This window comes from Coregonus clupeaformis, chromosome 15 (assembly GCF_020615455.1).
Source record: "Coregonus clupeaformis isolate EN_2021a chromosome 15, ASM2061545v1, whole genome shotgun sequence".
Lineage (NCBI taxonomy): Eukaryota > Metazoa > Chordata > Actinopteri > Salmoniformes > Salmonidae > Coregonus > Coregonus clupeaformis.
In genome coordinates, this window is record NC_059206.1 from 49507144 (window position 1) to 49528900 (window position 21757).

At 41.2% G+C, this 21757-nt stretch overlaps 1 protein-coding gene across 2 annotated transcripts in view; it reads right to left on the reverse strand.

The window, feature by feature from the left end:
• Nucleotides 1-21757, reverse strand: part of LOC121582830 (contactin-associated protein-like 4) — a 249314-nt gene that overhangs the window by 121642 nt on the left and 105915 nt on the right. For both annotated transcript variants that reach the window (XM_041898959.1, XM_041898958.1), the window contains exons 6-10: nt 13947-14128; nt 12614-12754; nt 5521-5821; nt 5138-5287; nt 4041-4212 (exon numbers count right to left, since the gene is read on the reverse strand). In XM_041898959.1, coding sequence (XP_041754893.1) covers nt 4041-4212; nt 5138-5287; nt 5521-5821; nt 12614-12754; nt 13947-14128 — 946 coding nt within the window. The remainder of the gene's footprint in view (nt 1-4040; nt 4213-5137; nt 5288-5520; nt 5822-12613; nt 12755-13946; nt 14129-21757) is intronic.

Consider the following 21757-nt stretch of genomic DNA (forward strand, 5'->3'; position numbering starts at 1 on the left):
GATTACAGAGGTTTTAATGTTTTATAATGGTTTTGTGGGGAAATATGCAATGTGTATTAAGGATATGAGCAGTAGTAATAATGTGTTATGGGTTAGGTTAAATCTTTTTTGTTTTTGTGATAGGAGGCATGAAATAAGTGGACTACAACAAGCTGGAAGCAGGTGTGCTTCATAATTTCAAGGCTTCTCTTGACGGATGAGAGGACATAAGTAGCATACTGTGTCTCACCTAACCTAACAATGTTCTTAAGATTTTCTTTTCATGGGTGAAGATAACTCTGCCCAACTGAGTAGGATAATCTGAGTATTTTCTGTGCCCTGGAGACTATGTGATGGCAAAAGACTACAGAAGAAAGACCCTATGTGGAGGGGCCTGTACCAGGTGTTGTTGGCTACCTTAATGATGGTAAAAGTGGTGGAGACAGATGCTTAGATCCATGTTTCCCACTATAGGAGTGTTCCAACCTCAGCCATTGGGTAGCATTGTTGTCTTTTGTGTGTGTCTGTGCTTGTGTCTTTGCAGCAGTAACTCCGAGCTTCCCTATGGGTAGGCTGATAGAAGGACACTCATCGCAGACCGATGTCGATAGATTGAGAGGGACTCTGGCTGATCCGGAGACCCTAGTGATGGGAGAAGGTTAACAGCTAAAGGTGACCATACATCATCGTCCCAGTTACACCAACAGCGGTACGGATAGAGGGGAGTGTGATCGGGTGTCATCTAAACCATTGTACCAGAGTGAGGGAACTGATGACTAGGAGACCACAGAGACTTCCAAGACCTTCCAGACCGCCGAAAGATTCCAGACCACCGAGAGATTCCAGACATTCAATATGTTATTACAGATGGTGTTATAATGCATAGTAGAAATAATTTGGTCCAGAGCGGTGTGAACCACAATAAAAACCAAAAGACCTCTACCCGGCTGAAGAGGAACAACAAAGGCGTTGAAGACGTTCCTGTCCGACACCACCTCTGCCAGGAGACCTGAATCCAGCATCAAATTAAGGCAATCAATTGCCTTCTCTTTTGTGCCTTTTCTCTCAGGAATGTGACAGGAGTCCATGTGGAATGAGCAGGAAGTGAGAGGTCTATGCAAATGCAACATTCTTCATAGGGTATACTGGTTTGCAAATTGACAAAACAGAATGATGGTGGAGGTGGGGCGGCTCAGGGGTGACATTGGAATTGGGACATTGCCATGGGCAACCAAGATGAACTATGAAGCTATCTGAAGAACATAATGGGCCTGCCAGAAGATTGAGTGCCGGTAGAGTAAGGGAGTGTTAGTTAAGGTAGTATGTTGATTAAGGAGGTATTATACACTGCTAAATGTATAGTAATTTAGACTAGGAATGTATTAAGATAATGATCTGTTGTAATTCTTGTTATGAGGAAGTTAATGCTAGAATTATGATAGTAATTCTGGGCGGCAGGTAGCTTAGTGGTTAAGAGCGTTGTGCCAGTAACCGAAAGGTCGCTGGTTCTAATCGCCGAGCCGACTAGGTGAAAAATCTGTCGATGTGCCCTTGAGCAAGGCACTTAACCCTAATTGCTCCTGTAAGTTGCTCTGGATAAGAGTGTCAGATAAATGACAAATATATATATATATATATAAATATACATTCTGCCAGTGTCAATATGTGCCAAGGTGAGAGATTTAACTTTGAATGATGGAACCAAAGTGAATAACTAAGAATTGTCATTCTAAATTTGTTTTGGGTAATTCATCTGATAATGACTATGAATTATAAGGTGACTGATTGATTTGAATAAGTTATTAATATGTTAATAACTAATGATGTTGACATTGCAATGAATGGATTAGATATTGATTCTTTTGATTGTTATAATAATTATGATATGGGTAAAAAAAGGTTATGTAAGCTAAAGATGTTGACACTATTCTTAACATGTCCTAAATATTATGGTTAAAACAAAGTTGCATTTATTTCTTATATATTTTGATGTGTTAGGATACTACCACGTATATTGGAAATACAACAAAACAAAAAGGGGAGCAATGGTTACATAGCTCAACAGCAACAATTGGAGGTTAGCTTAGAGGGAAACCTTCAAGACTTGTAACCAATACCTGACTGGGCTCTGGGTCCTCATCAGGATAGGTCAAACAATGAGGAATATATATTGGTTTAAATATATGTATATGAAAAGTAACCACATATGGCAAGGCTAAGAATAAGTAAATGCACAGGCTTACATTCATTAAAAAAAAAAAAAAATTGTCCCAAAGGGGGGAATATATGGATGATTTTCAAGTACATATGTTGTAGAATTAAACACCTATGTGCCTTAAAATGTTTATGGATTGACAACCAGTTGAAGGGTTAATATAGAGCAGAGACATTTATGTGTTTTTCATAAACTCCCTGCAGCTGGTCTGGGTATGTCAATGACATGTGATGGCTGTGTGGAGATTGGAGTAACAATGGACCTAGTGTTATCATTTGTTTTGCTTATGACCCTATGACCTGACACATGGCCACATGCACATAATCTCAAGGGCCAGGGAGGATGGTAAATGATAAATGCCTTAATGTATGTACGTGTATTATTTGTAAAGAAAGGGTCTGCAACCATATAATGAGATTAGGGAAAGGGTCTGCTACCAATATAATGAGATTAGGGAAGAGGCTTCCTGTGGAAAAGCGCCCATGACCTTTTGGAGTAAATTACAGGTGACATCTGGACGTTGAAAGATAAGGGTAGAGTGGCACTAAAATAAGTTAATCATTTGCACTAAGGGGAGGGACTGTATATGCTATGTAACATGATTATGCATTTGTGTGTATAAAAGGGAGCTCTAAGCCAAAGAGAGACAGTTGTTGCTCCATGGAGCAAGCTCGGCTTTGTTATGCAAATAATACAAGTCTAAATTCACAAGTTCCAGTCTCTTGAGAAATATTTTTAAGTTGACTACTTTTTGAGTCAAATATTTCTACGACAATAGTGGCCAGGCCAGGGCCTATGGTTAAAAGCAGTGCACTTTATAGGGAAAAAGGTGCCATTTGGGATGCACACAATAACAATACTGATAGATGGTGATAGTGGAGTGGTGATTGCAGTGATGGTGATGACTAGTATGATGGTGGTGATGATAAGAATGATAATGGGGGATAAAAATGATGATGACTTTGATGATAATGGCCGTAACAATGACAATATAAGAGGAAGGCGATGGGAGATACTGACCAAATGGATAGCAATTTAAAGCCAAGGAGAGAGGTGCAGCCGAAGCAATGACATAATTGTAACAAATCGGATTCTGCAGGGAATGTAATAGTGGTTATTTCCAAACTATGGCCTCCACTGAACAATAAGTGTATATTTCATATGGGACCCATCTTGTATCTTCTGCTGATTCCTCATCTATGTGACTCGACGTGGTGGTGTAATCTCTCCCTTTGACTTTCCACTGTTGTATTGTAAATAAATTGTATTGTCAAAATAGCACATCTCATCTCAAAAAAGGTTCCACTTCATATAAAGTTAGATGAGAAAACAATCAAGAGAAGCAGAGGGGAAGATCTTAGGATTTAATAAGTAAGCATTCGAGTGACAAGCACACAATGCACACAGAGTTCTCTGTGTAGCAAAACCAAACCTGTCAGGTAATCACTTTATTGAAGAAAAAAGTCTTAAATCAACACAGAACTACATCTAGCAAATACAGTATCTACAAAATGTAAACACTCATAAAGTTGAATCAGGAGCTTTCATAATACGATAAGTTCATCCAATAGTCCACACACTCAGTCAGTGTACCTTGTACAAGTTGTATCAGGCTAAGTTTGGGTGTATGTGTGAGAACCCAGGAAAATAAAGCATTAGTAAAAGTATTTTTAAGGTTTCAAAATTCCGATACTTTTCCCAAAATGCCTAGGTTTTCCAGAATCCCAGTTAGAAGATTCCTGGAATCAGAAGCAAATTAACAGGAAATCCGGTAATCCTTGGGAATTTGGGGAAAGTTTTGAAACCCTAGTAACAATCCAATCAGGGAGTGGTGTATTGTACTGACCTGTCGATGATTCCACACATGTCAATCTGCAGGTCGCTGTAGTTTCCTATCACCATCTGTTGCACCTTGATCAGGTCCACAGCATTATTATCCACATGGATGTGTCTCATACAGCCTTGGAACACGTTGAAAGGGTTTCTGCACTCCTGGTTATTCTTGCTGTCCGGGCAACCTGTATTAGACCAAACAATAGCCATAAATCAATAGCCATTCCCTTGTAGGACTTACAGAAGACCATTGTCCCATGATAAAGAATTACGTAGATATGTTGTATCTTATATGAATGTACATTGTTCATACAGTAGCGAAGCAGACTATATTCCTGAGTGGCTAGAAAAAATACCATATAGTGCAGCTCAAGCTCAAGGCCAAGTGTTGAACACAGGACATTTTCTAAGCACAAGCGTTATTCTGCCTGGTTTTCAGTGTGTTTAGACTGTGGACACCGAGCTGGTGCTGCCTGCCTGGCTCTCTGGTTACACTGCTAGCTAAAGGTAATTAAATGGCATGACAAGCCTGCTAAAGAGCCTTTGTTGAGAAGAGGAGAGGAGAGAGCAGAGGGACAGAGAGACCAGCTCAGAAGCAGAACCGATGGAGAAACGAAGGGAGCTAAAGATGAGAAGGAGAAGGAGGAGGAGGAGGGGAAAGAGGAGGAGGAGAGGAGGAGAGGCAAGAGGAGAGGAGGACAGAGAGACCAGCTCAGAAGCAGAACCGAGAGAAATGAGAGGAACTAAAGAGATGGAAGAGGAGGAGGAGGATTAGGAGGAGGAGGGGAGAGAGGAGAGGGGGACAGAGAGAGCAGCTTAGAAGCCAAACAGAGAAACACTGCTCTGATGGAAGCTAAATTGGAGGATGACAGATCCTGAAGTCTGGTTAAGAAGCTATATGCTTCTTTGCACTAAGCCCTGAGATCAAACGCTACTGTATGCACCAACAGTAGTTAGAGTTACACTTGCCTATCTAACTACAATTAGGATTTGTCCCTTGAAATCCAAGTAGTATTTACGATTAGGGCCCAGAGTTTTTCCTGGTCATGTGACACAGTCAGGAAAAACTTGGGGTCCAATGTCTGATGTAAGTATAATGCTCTCTCTTACCTCCAAAGAAGAGGTTGTTTCCTGATACCACGGGGAAAGATGGGCTGGCATAAGCCGTGGAGCTTTCCTCTTTATCCACAGTGATGGTCAGACGACCTCGCCTTGCAGTCAGGTCTACTGAATGCCACTGGCCGTCGTTCAGACCAAACCCTATAGACAGAACAGACACAACAAAAATGTGTCAGAGTCAACGGTTCACAACAGTAAGCTGCTCTCAGATAACTCGATATTCCGCATAACAAAGTCTTAGGGCGCAACAAGGTTGTTTTTCCTTTTCGAGTGATTAGCTATCTAGGGTAATAAGACTGTGTTATTCTCTGAAATAAAAACGGCACATAGAAAACAAAAACAAAACAACAACCAGATGTTACTGTTTATCTGACCTGTGGCAACGTCCACTAGGATCCTGCCAGCCTTGTGTATCTGCAGCCTGACTCTGGCCTCGCTCAGGTAGAGCCACAGGCTCCCCACCTGCTGTTGGAGGTCAAAGGTTAACAGAAGGCCCGCTCTGTTCCAGGTCCGGAACTGCAGGCTGATCACCACACCAACTGCCACCAAGGCAACCCCGCCGCCACCGGCATCTCTCTGCAGTAGCGCTGCACCCGGCAACTGGAGGAAACACTGGGCTCCAGCGAACGTCACAGGGACGGAGACTGGCTCAGCACAAGTAAAGGTCACATTGCCCTGAAGAAATAAAACAAATAAAAAATTATATAATAATAATGAAATATGAAAAACATAAATATTAATTTGTCCTCAGCTAGAAGGTGAAATAAAGCTAAGGGACCTCTGACCTGAGTATATCGGGAATAGCAATAGAAGAGATCTAGCTAATCAGCAAAATCTCCTGAAGGAGGACATTCATAATATACAGTGGGGAAAAAAAGTATTTAGTCAGCCACCAATTGTGCAAGTTCTCCCACTTAAAAAGATGAGAGAGGCCTGTAATTTTCATCATAGGTACACGTCAACTATGACAGACAAATTGAGGAAAGAAAATCCAGAAAATCACATTGTAGGATTTTTTATGAATTTATTTGCAAATTATGGTGGAAAATAAGTATTTGGTCACCTACAAACAAGCAAGATTTCTGGCTCTCACAGACCTGTAACTTCTTCTTTAAGAGGCTCCTCTGTCCTCCACTCGTTACCTGTATTAATGGCACCTGTTTGAACTTGTTATCAGTGTAAAAGACACCTGTCCACAACCTCAAACAGTCACACTCCAAACTCCACTATGGCCAAGACCAAAGAGCTGTCAAAGGACACCAGAAACAAAATGGTAGACCTGCACCAGGCTGGGAAGACTAAATCTGCAATAGGTAAGCAGCTTGGTTTGAAGAAATCAACTGTGGGAGCAATTATTAGGAAATGGAAGACATACAAGACCACTGATAATCTCCCTTGATCTGGGGCTCCACGCAAGATCTCACCCCGTGGGGTCAAAATGATCACAAGAACGGTGAGCAAAAATCCCAGAACAACACGGGGGGACCTAGTGAATGACCTGCAGAGAGCTAGGACCAAAGTAACAAAGCCTACCATCAGTAACACACTACGCCGCCAGGGACTCAAATCCTGCAGTGCCAGACGTGTCCCCCCTGCTTAAGCCAGTACATGTCCAGGCCCGTCTGAAGTTTGCTAGAGTGCATTTGGATGATCCAGAAGAGGATTGGGAAAATGTCATATGGTCAGATGAAACCAAAATAGAACTTTTTGGTAAAAACAGCCCCAAAGCATCATGTTTGGAGGACAAAGAATGCTGAGTTGCATCCAAAGAACACCATACCTACTGTGAAGCATGGGGGTGGAAACATCATGCTTTGGGGCTGTTTTTCTGCAAAGGGACCAGGACGACTGATCTGTGTAAAGGAAAGAATGAATGGGGCCATGTATCGTGAGATTTTGAGTGAAAACCTCCTTCCATCAGCAAGGGCATTGAAGATGAAATGTGGCTGGGTCTTTCAGCATGACAATGATCCCAAACACACCGCCCGGGCAACAAAGGAGTGGCTTCGTAAGAAGCATTTCAAGGTCCTGGAGTGGCCTAGCCAGTCTCCAGATCTCAATCCCATAGAAAATCTTTGGAGGGAGTTGAAAGTCCGTGTTGCCCAGCGACAGCCCCAAAACATCACTGCTCTAGAGGAGATCTGCATGGAGGAATGGGCCAAAATACCAGCAACAGTGTGTGAAAACCTTGTGAAGACTTACAGAAAATGTTTGACCTGTGTCATTGCCAACAAAGGGTATATAACAAAGTATTGAGAAACTTTTGTTATTGACCAAATACTTATTTTCCACCATAATCTGCAAATAAATTCATAAAAAATCCTACAATGTGATTTTCTGGAAAAAAAATTCTCATTTTGTCTGTCATAGTTGACGTGTACCTATGATGAAAATTACAGGCCTCTCTCATCTTTTTAAGTGGGAGAACTTGCACAATTGGTGGCTGACTAAATACTTTTTTCCCCCACTGTATATTATCATAATGAGAGTCCTCAAACTTATAGGGACATTGTCTCAGGACATTAGTAGAGCAAACAAAGAGGCTTGGAGTCAAAAGCTAACCTGGTTAAACCATGCTGAACGCTGAGCTCAACCATTGTTTTGCTTCAGTTAAAACAACGGTGAGCACAGCGTTCAGTTTGATTTAACCAGGTGAGTTCAATGTAGATTTCTGAAGTAATGACTGCAGGCCATCTGTGTGTCTGGGAGTAGGGTTTGGACATCTGGTAGAAATGGTTTCATGGTCCCTTGCTGAGGCAGCAAAAGTGATGTATTACAGTACCGTCTACCCCAAAGGGATATGAAGGAGGTATCTTTATAACAGTTTGGCTTTGCTGTTCAGTAACTGCAAGAGGGAAACAGTAGCAGTCAAAGTGATATACAGCAACACATGTAGTATAGAGTGCTTACAGTGTGCTACTGTAGTGAACAGAAACTTCAGGCCCAGAAAAATTACAAATAAATATTATGTAATTAAAGTATAACCCTTTGGCTGGCTATCTTTATTTCATTTTTTATTAAATGATTTCCCTCATTAAAGTCCTTATTACATTTAAACAAGTGGTAATATCTCATCTCTGGCTACTGGTATTCTCTTTGTTAGAATGTGGGTGTTTATGAATTTCAGTGCAAAACCTAAAAAGCTTTCCCACATGGATTATTTCTCATTCCTCCCTACTTCATTTTGGAGCGGTTAAGGTAATCATTTACAAGATGTAAAATGTGTTTAGGAGAGAGCTAAACACCATCTAGAGGGATTTAGCTCCACAAAAGAACATTCTCTGCTCCCTATACCATTCTCATCATGGATTTGTTGAATGAATTAATGGACCAATCAACATGAAAATAACCCATTTGTATTGAGTAGGGCTGTGACGGTCATGGAATTTTGGATGACAGTAATTGGCCAGCCAAATGACCAAGGTCACCGTAATAACCGTTTGAATAGCACATTTTTTTTACTTACTTTCTTTTATTTTTACTGCGCTCCTGACTGCATGTGCTGCCATAGAAATAGAATGAATAGAATGGGTGGACTGGGGGTCATTGCTAGAGTACCCATACGAGCAAAGCAGGAAGTAAAATATGTGCTAAAATATGTGCTGTGATTTGTTGAGTCAACTCAACTGACATTACAAAAAATACATTCCATTGCAAGAGCCACATCAGTTCATAGCGATCCTATTAAATTACTTTAATATCCTATTAAATGATAATATCGGTACTATATCTGAGTGTTTAACACCTTTTTATGTCCTCGGAGTTGGTCATTATAGGCAATTTGAATCTGGATTGGCAATCCCCAGCTCATTCAGATGAGAAATTAGGCCTTGGCCAAAGCAATGAAAACTGACTCTGTAGTGGACTGGCAATCTTTCAGACAATTGAGAAACAGATGTACTATCTTGTTTAAGAAAGCTAAATCAAGCTACTTTTTCAGCTCCATCTTTGACTCTGCTGGTGATCCTTCAAAATTTCAGAAAAACAGTAAATGAACGGAAGAGTACAAATTCCTCTTCTTCCATGCCTAAGCAAGTTTGGATGGTGTACATATTGAACATGTCCCTGCTTAAAAATATCTAAGCATCTGGATAGATGAAAATCTGTCTTTAAAAAGGCATATTGATGAGTTCGTTAAGAAGCTGAGTATAAAAATGAGCTTCTTCTCTAGAAATCTCATTAAATAGTAGAAAATAGATTATTCAGTCGACGTTCCTATCGGTCCTAGACTATGGCGACATCATCTACAGTGGGGAAAAAAAGTATTTAGTCAGCCACCAATTGTGCAAGTTCTCCCACTTAAAAAGATGAGAGAGGCCTGTAATTTTCATCATAGGTACACGACAACTATGACAGACAAATTGAGGAAAGAAAATCCAGAAAATCACGTTGTAGGATTTTTAATGAATTTATTTGCAAATTATGGTGGAAAATAAGTATTTGGTCACCTACAAACAAGCAAGATTTCTGGCTCTCACAGACCTGTAACTTCTTCTTTAAGAGGCTCCTCTGTCCTCCACCTGTTACCTGTATTAATGGCACCTGTTTGAACTTGTTATCAGTATAAAAGACACCTGTCCACAACCTCAAACAGTCACACTCCAAACTCCACTATGGCCAAGACCAAAGAGCTGTCAAAGGACACTAGAAACAACATTGTAGACCTGCACCAGGCTGGGAAGACTGAATCTGCAATAGGTAAGCAGCTTGGTTTGAAGAAATCAACTGTGGGAGCAATTATTAGGAAATGGAAGACATACAAGACCACTGATAATCTCCCTCGATCTGGGGCTCCACGCAAGATCTCACCCCGTGGGGTCAAAATGATCACAAGAACGGTGAGCAAAAATCCCAGAACCACACGGGGGAACCTAGTGAATGACCTGCAGAGAGCTGGGACCAAAGTAACAAAGCCTACCATCAGTAACACACTACGCCACCAGGGAATAAAATCCTGCAGTGCCAGACGTGTCCCCCTGCTTAAGCCAGTACATGTCCAGGCCCGTCTGAAGTTTGCTAGAGTGCATTTGGATGATCCAGAAGAGGATTGGGAGAATGTCATATGGTCAGATGAAACCAAAATATAACTTTTTGGTAAAAACTCAACTCGTCGTGTTTGGAGGACAAAGAATGCTGAGTTGCATCCAAAGAACACCATACCTACTGTGAAGCATGGGGGTGGAAACATCATGCTTTGGGGCTGTTTTTCTGCAAAGGGACCAGGACGACTGATCCGTGTAAAGGAAAGAATGAATGGGGCCATGTATCGTGAGATTTTGAGTGAAAACCTCCTTCCATCAGCAAGGGCATTGAAGATGAAACGTGGCTGGGTCTTTCAGCATGACAATGATCCCAAACACACCGCCCGGGCAACGAAGGAGTGGCTTCGTAAGAAGCATTTCAAGGTCCTGGAGTGGCCTAGCCAGTCTCCTGATCTCAACCCCATAGAAAATCTTTGGAGGGAGTTGAAAGTCCATGTTGCCCAGCGACAGCCCCAAAACATCACTGCTCTAGAGGAGATCTGCATGGAGGAATGGGCCAAAATCCCAGCAACAGTGTGTGAAAACCTTGTGAAGACTTACAGAAAACGTTTGACCTGTGTCATTGCCAACAAAGGGTATATAACAAAGTATTGAGAAACTTTTATTATTGACCAAATACTTATTTTCCACCATAATTTGCAAATAAATTCATTAAAAATCCTACAATGTGATTTTCTGGAATCTTTTTTCTCATTTTGTCTGTGATAGTTGACGTGTACCTATGATGAAAATTACAGGCCTCTCTCATCTTTTTAAGTGGGAGAACATGCACAATTGGTGGCTGACTAAATACTTTTTTTCCCCACTGTATATGAACGCAGCTGCCACGTCATTAAAGCCGTTAGATGCAGTTTATCATAGCGCACTGTGCTTTAGTACCGGCAACAATTGTAGTACTCCTCACTGCATTCTCTATCTATCAGAAAGTTGGTTTGGCTCTCTTTGATGTCACGGAGGTTTTTATTTTGTATAAAGCCCTTTTACAAATAGTCCCACTGTACCTAACATCATTACTAAACTTTAGACATATGAGTTACCACACCAGTCTCAGGGATGGCTAACTCTGGAAATGACTTTGGTCTCTACTGAGTTAGGTAAATCAGCTTTTAGTTATTTTGCATCTTATTTGTGGAACAATCTTCAAAATGTTCATAAATGTAATGTTCTGGTGCCTCTAGGGCAATTCAGAAAGCTGATTGAGGCCCTTATTCCTGACGAATGTGTTTGTTTTTTATGACCGTGTTTTTCTTTCTGTTTTCATTTTGTATTTCTATTTTGATGTGTGTATTTTCTGTAATTTATGTAATTCAGGGCTTATCTGTTAAAGAGACCTTGGTCTCAGTATGACTCACTGATAAAATAAAGGTTAAATCAAATTTAAGTATTCTAATTCCTAATTCTATGCATCAGTTAACATAATTTGAAAGAACATTCTACATGACCATGGAAATTATTGCATCTCAATACCAGGCAGCCATTGTGAGTGTACCCATGAGTTTACCAGTCAAACTGCCAGGGTTAGAGGTTCCAAGCCAGTTTTATTCCTTCTATTTCTATGTGTGCTGCTGCATTGTGTGTGTGTGTGTGTTGCCTAGGCAACCGAAGACTTGTTTGCTTGTTTCAGAAAGGAGCAACGAAGTTTCTACACGTTGTTAAGAGTCCATGTTACGGCAGAAATAGACTTAAACGTACAAATGTCCGGCCGTTTTTTGGGGGGGGTTCCATCCCTAGCATTGATTACAACAGCTGTCCAGAATATACAATTCTTTGTCAGGTTAAAGCAGGGTGGAAGCTCCATCCGAACCTCATAAATAGTTGAGGATGTTGTTATTTTCCAATGCAACTCCCCAAAATACCGCTCGATATACACATCACCACACAGAAACAGACCTGGGCTGAAATATCTGTTAATTTTTTAATACATTTGCACTTTTTGGGACTATACCACCAGTTCCATTGCGCCAGCCAGTCAAGCTCAATCAAGGTCAACTACTGTATTTGAGAGAAAACAAATACTACTTGAACCCAGGTCAGAAGATAAACACAGTACAAACCATCCAAAGTTCCCCAGGGTCGTATTCTCTACACACCAAACAGATGGAAACTGACCAAAATGGGAAGAGACTACCTGAACTAGTGCACACCTGAAAACTTTTTCCGGTGTGCACTATACCAGTGTTTCCCAACTCCAGTCCTACAGAACACCGAACAGCACACATTTTTGTTGTAGCCCCAGACAAACTCACCTGATACAACTCAATGAGAGCTTGATGATTAGTTGACAAATATACTCAGGTGTGCTTGTCCGGGGCTACAACAAAAATGTGTGATGTTGGGTGTACTGGAGGACTGGAGTTGGGAAACACTGGTATAGTGCACACCGGAAAAAGTTTTATACTATACGACCAAGGCTGAGGTAACATACCATGATGGAGACCTTCTGCTGCTGCTTGGCCAGATCATTCACGTTCACCTCGTTCCAGAGAAGGTTCTCAAGACACCCATGGAAGTTCCTCCTGGACAGAACCGTCTGTGTGCCATGGCACTGGATGCCACCAAAGCTTATCTTGTGAAAGAACATCAAGCCAATGTTAATATTCTACAAAAAAATGGTACCTACATTATCATTACAAGGGGCTTTGATATAGTAACATATTGAACTAGTGGTGATAGAATGGGATTGGAAGTGGTTAATCAATGACCTATGTTTAGGAAACAATACAAGGCCAAGTAAACTAAAGTAAGTAATTATCACATTCTGTGTATTCAGGTAGGGACAAAAATGGCACTGTACACATAACTGTCTCATTAGGTCTTATGTAGACCATGACCAGAAGTGTATTGTTTTTCAATTTCAATAGAAAATTATTTCCAACTCCCATTTATTAAAAACAGTCTAGAAATATTGTATGGAGGTTGGGTTAACCTTTTACTGCAGTGGGCTAAATCAGGGTCACACAGAGTGTTTCGTGGTAGTCTTAAACAAATCTACTTTGAAACAAAAATATACACCTCACACACATGGTTATGGGCTTAAAAAAAGAAGACACCTGTACCATGTCAGATGTAGAGTTGAAATGTATTCAATTTTGTGTTTGCATCCCAATATTACACTTTATATACACATCACAGAAGACTGACATATAACAAAACCGTTTGACATAGAAACCCTGGATTATGGGCGTAAAAATAAAATAGAAACATATTAATTAAATTATGAAAAATGTTAATAACATTCCACCCATGAGGCCACTAGAGGGTGAGTTGATAATTTGACTGCAGGAAGGGACTACTGTTATTGATTAGAATTTTCTTTGGTACGGCCTTGGATGAATCATTCTTGTAGGGAATTCAGTGGCTTACTAGACATCCGTTATACAAAGCTATAACTCTATTACTAAAACATATATGTTTTATTGTTTGTGTGTGTGTGTCTCCTGTGTGTGTCTCCTGTGTGTACGTTGTACAGTATCTGTGAACACATCTGATAGAAACAAATGGAGTGTGCTATTTGGGAGAGCATGCAGGAATGCAAGAGAGCATGCAGGAATGGTTGTGTGTGTGTGTGTGTGTGTGTGGTGTGTGTGTGTGCGTGTGTACAGGTGTTTGTGCATGTGTGTGTGTATTTGTGCATGCCTACGTGTGTGTATGTGTGTGTTTGTGTGTCCGTGTGTGTGTTTGTGTCTATGTATGCGTACTCTGTGTACATGTGTGTGTATCTGTGGAATGATTTGAGGAACAGGTCACATACAACACACCTCGTTTATCTCAAAAGGACTGAGTTCTGCAGGGACCTGGATCTGCTGAGTGCTTCTATCCACAGTGAAGTTGACATGGCCGCTAACGCGCTCGATGGCTACGTGGTGCCATTGCAGGTCATCTAGAAGACTACCCAGTGATACGACCGTGTGGCTCTCAGGACCAGGAGAGGCACTTTTACCTAGAATACAACAACAGAGAGTCTGGTAGAAGTGAAAGTGTTTTCCTTTCTAGGACAAGCAATGCTAGAAGAGGGAATGTTTCCAGCAGTGGAGGCTGGTGAGGGGATGATGGTTCATAGTTATAACTGGAATGGAACAAACAGAATGGTATCTTACACATGGAAACCATGTTTTTGATGTGTTTGAAACCGTTCCATTCCAGCTATTAATATGAGCTCGTCCTCCCAGGTAAAGTGCCACGAGCGACCACTGGTTTTCAGTCCTCCCAGGTAAAGTGCCACGAGCAACCACTGGTTTTCAGTGTTTAGGTCACCACATACTGAATTATTCAAGAGACACAAACAGCAGTAAGAGAGGCGCCAGTCAACTACTCAATCTATCAAACAACATGACTTCCAAGCAGTCAACCTCAGTGACTAGGGGACAATTCATTAATCAAAATCCATTACTTAATGGCCCTTAGCAATTAGTTAAAATTAATATATATGACTGTGCTGGCTTTGAGAAGACAGACTTCATAAGGTTGAACAGTGCAAAGGTCTTGAGGGCTCAGTGTTTCAATGTTTTAAACTACAATAGATAGTTAATTGAACCTCAGACAGGAGACTCGTCTGCATCCCAAATGGCACCCTAGTCCCTACATAGTGCACTAATTTTGACCAGGGCCCTATGGGTCCCTACTAGTGCACTATATATGGAATAAGGTGCCATTTGGGAATCAAACAGAGGCAACAACATCATTAACAGAGATTACATGCTGCACGAACCTCTGGAAATTACGAATGTGTGTCACTTTAACACATTAATTATGTAGAGGAAATTTGTATGATGTCAGATTAGTTGAGAAGAGAGATGGGGATGGGGCACGATTAAGAGGTCTTGAGGGCGAGCCTCACAAACAAATCAATATCAGTTTATTGGTATTGATTAACTGAGTTGTGAGCTTGTTCCGTTGCCAAGGCAGTTTGGCCTATACCTAGTGTGCCTCCCAAATAGCACCCTATTCACTATTTAGTGCATTACTTTTGACCAGGGCCAATAGAGCTCTGGTCAAAAGTAGTGCACTATATAGGGAGCAGGGTGCTCTAAGGCCCATAACTAATCCCCATGGGCTGATGTGCGGGAGGAGTCTCGTTGCAGAGTTAGAGTCTTAAAAATACATTATTTTGCGCTGGTGTCAAACTTTAATAACTCTCCTCGTGATCAATCTTTCAGAGGGTAAGATTGGATGAGGTTGTCACCATCTCACAGTGGCAAGATCTAAACATGGATCACTTTTTAATTAAGTGCAGTGTTGTTATAAACAGGACTTCTAAAACCAAGAATATGTCCCAAATTGTACTTTATACCTATATAGTGCACTACTTTTGACCAAGGCCCATTTGAGACACAACATTTAAATAAACCATGCTGGTGAAATTCTGCTTGGGTACTGTGATGCTAAAGAACACATTTATTTTATGCCATTTAGCAGACGCTTTTATCCAAAGCGACTTACAGTCAAGTGTGCATACATTTTAACATGTGGATGGTCCTGGGGATCGAACCCACTACCTTGGCGTTACAAGCGCCATGCTCTACCAATTGAGCTACAGAGGATCACATTTCTAGTTTGGAAATATAAATATAAATATAGATGACAATGAGCAAGGTGCAGCATCTCTATACACATTATATATTCTACACAAAGTACTCCCTACTGTAATTTTATTTTACAGCTGCTCTTTAATTATTTGCTATTTTAATTTTTTACTTATCTATTTTTTACTTAACACAATTTTTTTTAAACTGCATTGTTGGTTAAGGGCTTGTAAGTAAGCATTTCACTGTTGTATTCAGCGCATGTGGCAAATATATTTTTTATTTATTTGATTTGTCTAGACGGTCATTTGAAAACTGCCTTTTTATGTTCAGGTAAGTGCCAAAATAAAGGAAACATCAACATAAAGTGTCTTAATAGGGTGTTGGACCCCCACGAGCCAGAAAAGCTTAAATGCGTGTCTGGAACTCCATTGTCGGGAGGCGAAACCATTATTCCACGAGAAATTCCAGAATTCATTTTGTTGATGGAAAACGCTGTCTCTGGCACCGCTCCAGAATGTCCCATAAATGTTAAATTGGTTTATTGGTTTACATCATTTTCATGCTCATCAAACCATTCAGTGACCACTCGTGTCCTGTGGATGGGGGCATTGCCATCCTATGGGGGCATAGCCATGGTAGCCAAAATAATGGCCAAAATAATGACCCTAAGCATGAAGGGATGTTAATTGCTTAATTAACTCAAGAACCACACCTGTGTGGAAGCACCTGCTTTCAATATACTTTGTATTCCTCATTTACTCAAGTATTTCCATTATTTTATCAGTTACCTGTACATCTCTGTTGTTGACCAAGGAACATGCAGAGGTCTTATATAAAGAGGCAACCATAAAAGCCATAGCTCTCCGTTGATGGGGTAGCGAATGCTTTGTGTCTGAACAATCTGGTTCATATAATGTCATTATATTTGCTGGAGAATGAACTGGAATACTCAGGGGGACAGCCTGAAAAGAGCATAATTTAATTGTATTGCATATGCAATTATGTTACTGTCATTTGCTGCAACTTTAAATCAGATTACCAATGACAATAAATAATAATATCTACAGATGTAGGATCTTAATTTGATATTTTGTTGCTGAGAATGTTACTGCAAAGCAGGAAATGCAAACTTGTAGTCTATTTGAGTTTTAAAAAGGCTTCTAAAGTTTGTAATTTCCACTTTGAAATTTCAGACCTGATTTGCCCTAACCAAAAATGTTATCAAAGAATATATCTAATTTCAAATCAAATCAAATCAAATTTTATTGGTCACATGCGCCGAATACAACAGGTGCAGACATTACAGTGAAATGCTTACTTACAGCCCTTAACCAACAGTGCATTTATTTTAAACAAAAAAAGTAAAAATAAAACAACAACAAAAAAAAGTGTTGAGAAAAAAAAGAGCAGAAGTAAAATAAAGTGACAGTAGGGAGGCTATATATACAGGGGGGTACCGTTGCAGAGTCAATGTGCGGGGGCACCGGCTAGTTGAGGTAGTTGAGGTAATATGTACATGTGGGTAGAGTTAAAGTGACTATGCCCCCAAGCATACTTCCTGTGCCTCAGTAGAGACTCACGTGACTTCCGTCTCGCTTCCGCATTGTCTCCGTGCTGCTCTGCTGTTTGTTGCTACTTGGCTACCTAACAAACTATTCACGTTTTACTTTTAATAAACGTTTAATCAATCTCTGTGTTCAACAAATTTACCAACTTTTTAGTTTTGTCCTCACTCATCTTTTTTCGTTAAACTTTTTCACCCCGGACGTTTATCCCGAGACAGAAGAGTCATTTTCCTGTGCGTTTTAGCTGCCAACTTTACGTTATTTTCCTTTTTCCATCGCAACTTTTTTCCCTTATTCAACTTTTTCACTCCGGACGCTTTATCTGGACATGGTTCATCAACATCTTCAACAGCCGAAGCTAAGTAGTAACATTAACATGATGTCTTCTAATTGCAGTCGCTGTACTCATAATATACAGGAGAATTCTCGCCTTACGGCGAGAATAGCTGTGCTACAAGCCCAGCTTCAGACGCAATCGTTAGGCAAGGGTAATATCAGTGTAGGAAAGGAAGAAACAGCGTCTGTGCCACCAGTAAGTACAGACAGTAATGTTAGTATAAATCCCCCCGCACAGTCCCCGCAGCCGGACAACTTTCTCATGGCTTCTGGAGGGAAATACTGTTGGAATGCTCAACCGGTGTCGCTCATTCAGCCGACAGAAACCTTCAACCGGTTTTCCCCATTATGTAGCGAGTCGGAGTCTGAGTCTGAGTCTTCTCTAGTCTCTACTCCTCCCGTTACGGGGTCTGAGACTCCGAAGGCTCCCACCATTAGCTCTGACAAATTGAAAACCCTAGTCATTGGCGACTCCATTACCCGCAGTATTAGACTTAAAACGAATCACCCAGCGATCATACACTGTTTACCAGGGGGCAGGGCTACCGACGTTAAGGCTAATCTAAAGATGGTGCTGGCTAAAGCTAAAACTGGCGAGTGTAGAGAGTATAGAGATATTGTTATCCACGTCGGCACCAACGATGTTAGGATGAAACAGTCAGAGGTCACCAAGTGCAACATAGCTTCAGCGTGTAAATCAGCTAGAAAGATGTGTCGGCATCGAGTAATTGTCTCTGGCCCCCTCCCAGTTAGGGGAAGTGACGAGCTCTACAGCAGAGTCTCAGCACTCAATCGCTGGTTGAAAACTGTTTTCTGCCCCTCCCAAAAGATAACATTTGTGGATAATTGGCCCTCTTTCTGGGACTCACCCACAAACAGGATCAAGCCTGACCTGCTGAGGAGTGACGGACTCCATCCTAACTGGAGGGGTGCTCTCCTCTTATCTACCAACATAGATAGGGCTCTAACTCCTCTAGCCCCACAGTGAAATAGGGTGCAGGCCAGGCAGCAGGCTGTTAGCCAACCTGCCAGCTTAGTGGAGTCTGCCAATAGCATAGTCAGTGTAGTCAGCTCAGCCATACCCATTGAGACTGTGTCTGTGCCTCGACCTAGGTTGGGCAAAACTAAACATGGTGGTGTTCACCCTAGCAATCTTATTAGGATAAAGACCTCCTCCATTCCTGCCATTATTGAAAGAGATCGTGATACCTCACATCTCAAAATAGGGTTACTTAATGTTAGATCCCTCACTTCAAAGGCAGTCATAGTCAATGAACTAATCACTGATCATAATCTTGATGTGATTGGCCTGACTGAAACATGGCTTAAGCCTGATGAATTTGCTGTGTTAAATGAGGCCTCACCTCCTGGTTACACTAGTGACCATATTCCCCGTGCATCCCGCAAAGGCGGAGGTGTTGCTAACATTTACGATAGCAAATTTCAATTTACAAAAAAAAAAATGACGTTTTCATCTTTCGAGCTTCTAGTCATGAAATCTATGCAGCCTACTCAATCACTTTTTATAGCTACTGTTTACAGGCCTCCTGGGCCATATACAGCGTTCCTCTCTGAGTTTCCTGAATTCCTATCAGACCTTGTAGTCATAGCAGATCATATTCTAATTTTTGGTGATTTTAATATTCACATGGAGAAGTCCACAGACCCACTCCAAAAGTCTTTCGGAGCCATTATCGACTCAGTGGGTTTTGTCCAACATGTCTCTGGACCTACTCACTGCCACAGTCATACTCTGGACCTAGTTTTGTCCCATGGAATAAATGTTGTAGATCTTAATGTTTTTCCACAAAATCCTGGACTATCGGACCACCATTTTATTACGTTTGCAATCGCAACAAATAATCTGCTCAGACCCCAACCAAGGAGCATCAAAAGTCGTGCTATAAATTCTCAGACAACACAAAAATTCATTGATGCCCTTCCAGACTCCTTCTGCCTACCCAAGGACGTCAGAGGACAAAAATCAGTTAACCACTTAACTGAGGAACTCAATTTAACCTTGCGCAATACCCTAGATGCAGTTGCACCCCTAAAAACGAAAAACATTTGTCATAAGAAACTAGCTCCCTGGTATACAGAAAATACCCGAGCTTTGAAGCAAGCTTCCAGGAAATTGGAACGGAAATGGCGCCACACCAAACTGGAAGTCTTCCGACTAGCTTGGAAAGACAGTACCGTGCAGTACCGAAGAGCCCTCACTGCTGCTCGATCATCCTACTTTTCCAAATTAATCGAGGAAAATAAGAACAATCCAAAATTTATTTTTGATACTGTTGCAAAGCTAACTAAAAAGCAGCATTCCCCAAGAGAGGATGGTTTTCACTTCAGCAGTGATAAATTCATGAACTTCTTTGAGGAAAAGATCATGACCATTAGAAAGCAAATTACGGACTCCTCTTTGAATCTGCGTATTCCTCCAGGGCTTAGCTGTCCTGGATCTGCGCAGCTCTGCGAGGGCCTGGGATCGGGAGAGACACTTAAGTGTTTTAGTACTATATCTCTTGACACAATGATGAAAATAATCATGGCCTCTAAACCTTCAAGCTGCATACTGGATCCTATTCCTACTAAACTGCTGAAGGAGCTGCTTCCTGTGCTTGGCCCTCCTATGTTGAACATAATAAACAGCTCTCTATCCACCGGATGTGTACCAAACTCACTAAAAGTGGCAGTGATAAAGCCTCTCTTGAAAAAGCCAAACCTTGACCCGGAAAATATAAAAAACTATCGGCCTATATCGAATCTTCCATTCCTCTCAAAAAATTTTAGAAAAAGCTGTTGCGCAGCAACTCACTGCCTTTCTGAAGACAAACAATGTATACGAAATGCTTCAGTCTGGTTTTAGACCCCATCATAGCACTGAGACTGCACTTGTGAAGGTGGTAAATGACCTTTTAATGGCGTCAGACCGAGGCTCTGCATCTGTCCTCGTGCTACTAGACCTTAGTGCTGCCTTTGACACCATCGATCACCACATTCTTTTGGAGAGACTGGAAACCCAAATTGGTCTACACGGACAAGTTCTGGCCTGGTTTAGATCCTACCTGTCGGAAAGATATCAGTTTGTCTCTGTGAATGGTCTGTCCTCCGACAAATCAACTGTACATTTCGGTGTTCCTCAAGGTTCCGTTTTAGGACCACTATTGTTTTCACTATATATTTTACCTCTTGGGGATGTTATTCGAAAACATAATGTTAACTTTCACTGCTATGCGGATGACACACAGCTGTACATTTCAATGAAGCATGGTGAAGCCCCAAAATTGCCCTCGCTAGAAGCCTGTGTTTCAGACATAAGGAAGTGGATGGCTGAAAACTTTTTACTTTTAAACTCGGACAAAACAGAGATGCTTGTTCTAGGTCCCAAGAAACAAAGAGATCTTCTGTTAAATCTGACAATTCATCTTGATGGTTGTAAAGTCGTCTCAAATAAAACTGTGAAGGACCTAGGCGTTACTCTTGACCCTGATCTCTCTTTTGACGAACATATCAAGACTGTTTCAAGGACAGCTTTTTTCCATCTACGTAACATTGCAAAAATCAGAAATTTTCTGTCCAAAAATGATGCAGAAAAATTAATCCATGCATTTGTTACTTCTAGATTAGACTACTGCAATGCTCTATTTTCCGGCTACCCGGATAAAGCACTAAATAAACTTCAGTTAGTGCTAAATACGGCTGCTAGAATCCTGACTAGAACCAAGAAATTTGATCATATTACTCCAGTGCTAGCTTCCCTACACTGGCTTCCTGTTAAGGCAAGGGCTGATTTCAAGGTTTTACTGTTAACCTATAAAGCGTTACATGGGCTTGCTCCTACCTATCTTTCCGAGTTGGTCCTGCCGTACATACCAATACGTGCGCTACGGTCACAAGACGCAGGCCTCCTAATTGTCCCTAGAATTTCTAAGCAAACAGCGGGAGGCAGGGCTTTCTCCTATAGATCTCCATTTTTATGGAACAGTCTGCCTACCCATGTGAGAGACGCAGACTCGGTCTCAACCTTTAAGTCTTTACTGAAGACTTATCTCTTCAGTAGGTCATATGATTGAGTGTAGTCTGGCCCAGGAGTGTGAAGGTGAACGGAAAGGCTGGAGCAACGAACAGCCCTTGCTGTCTCTG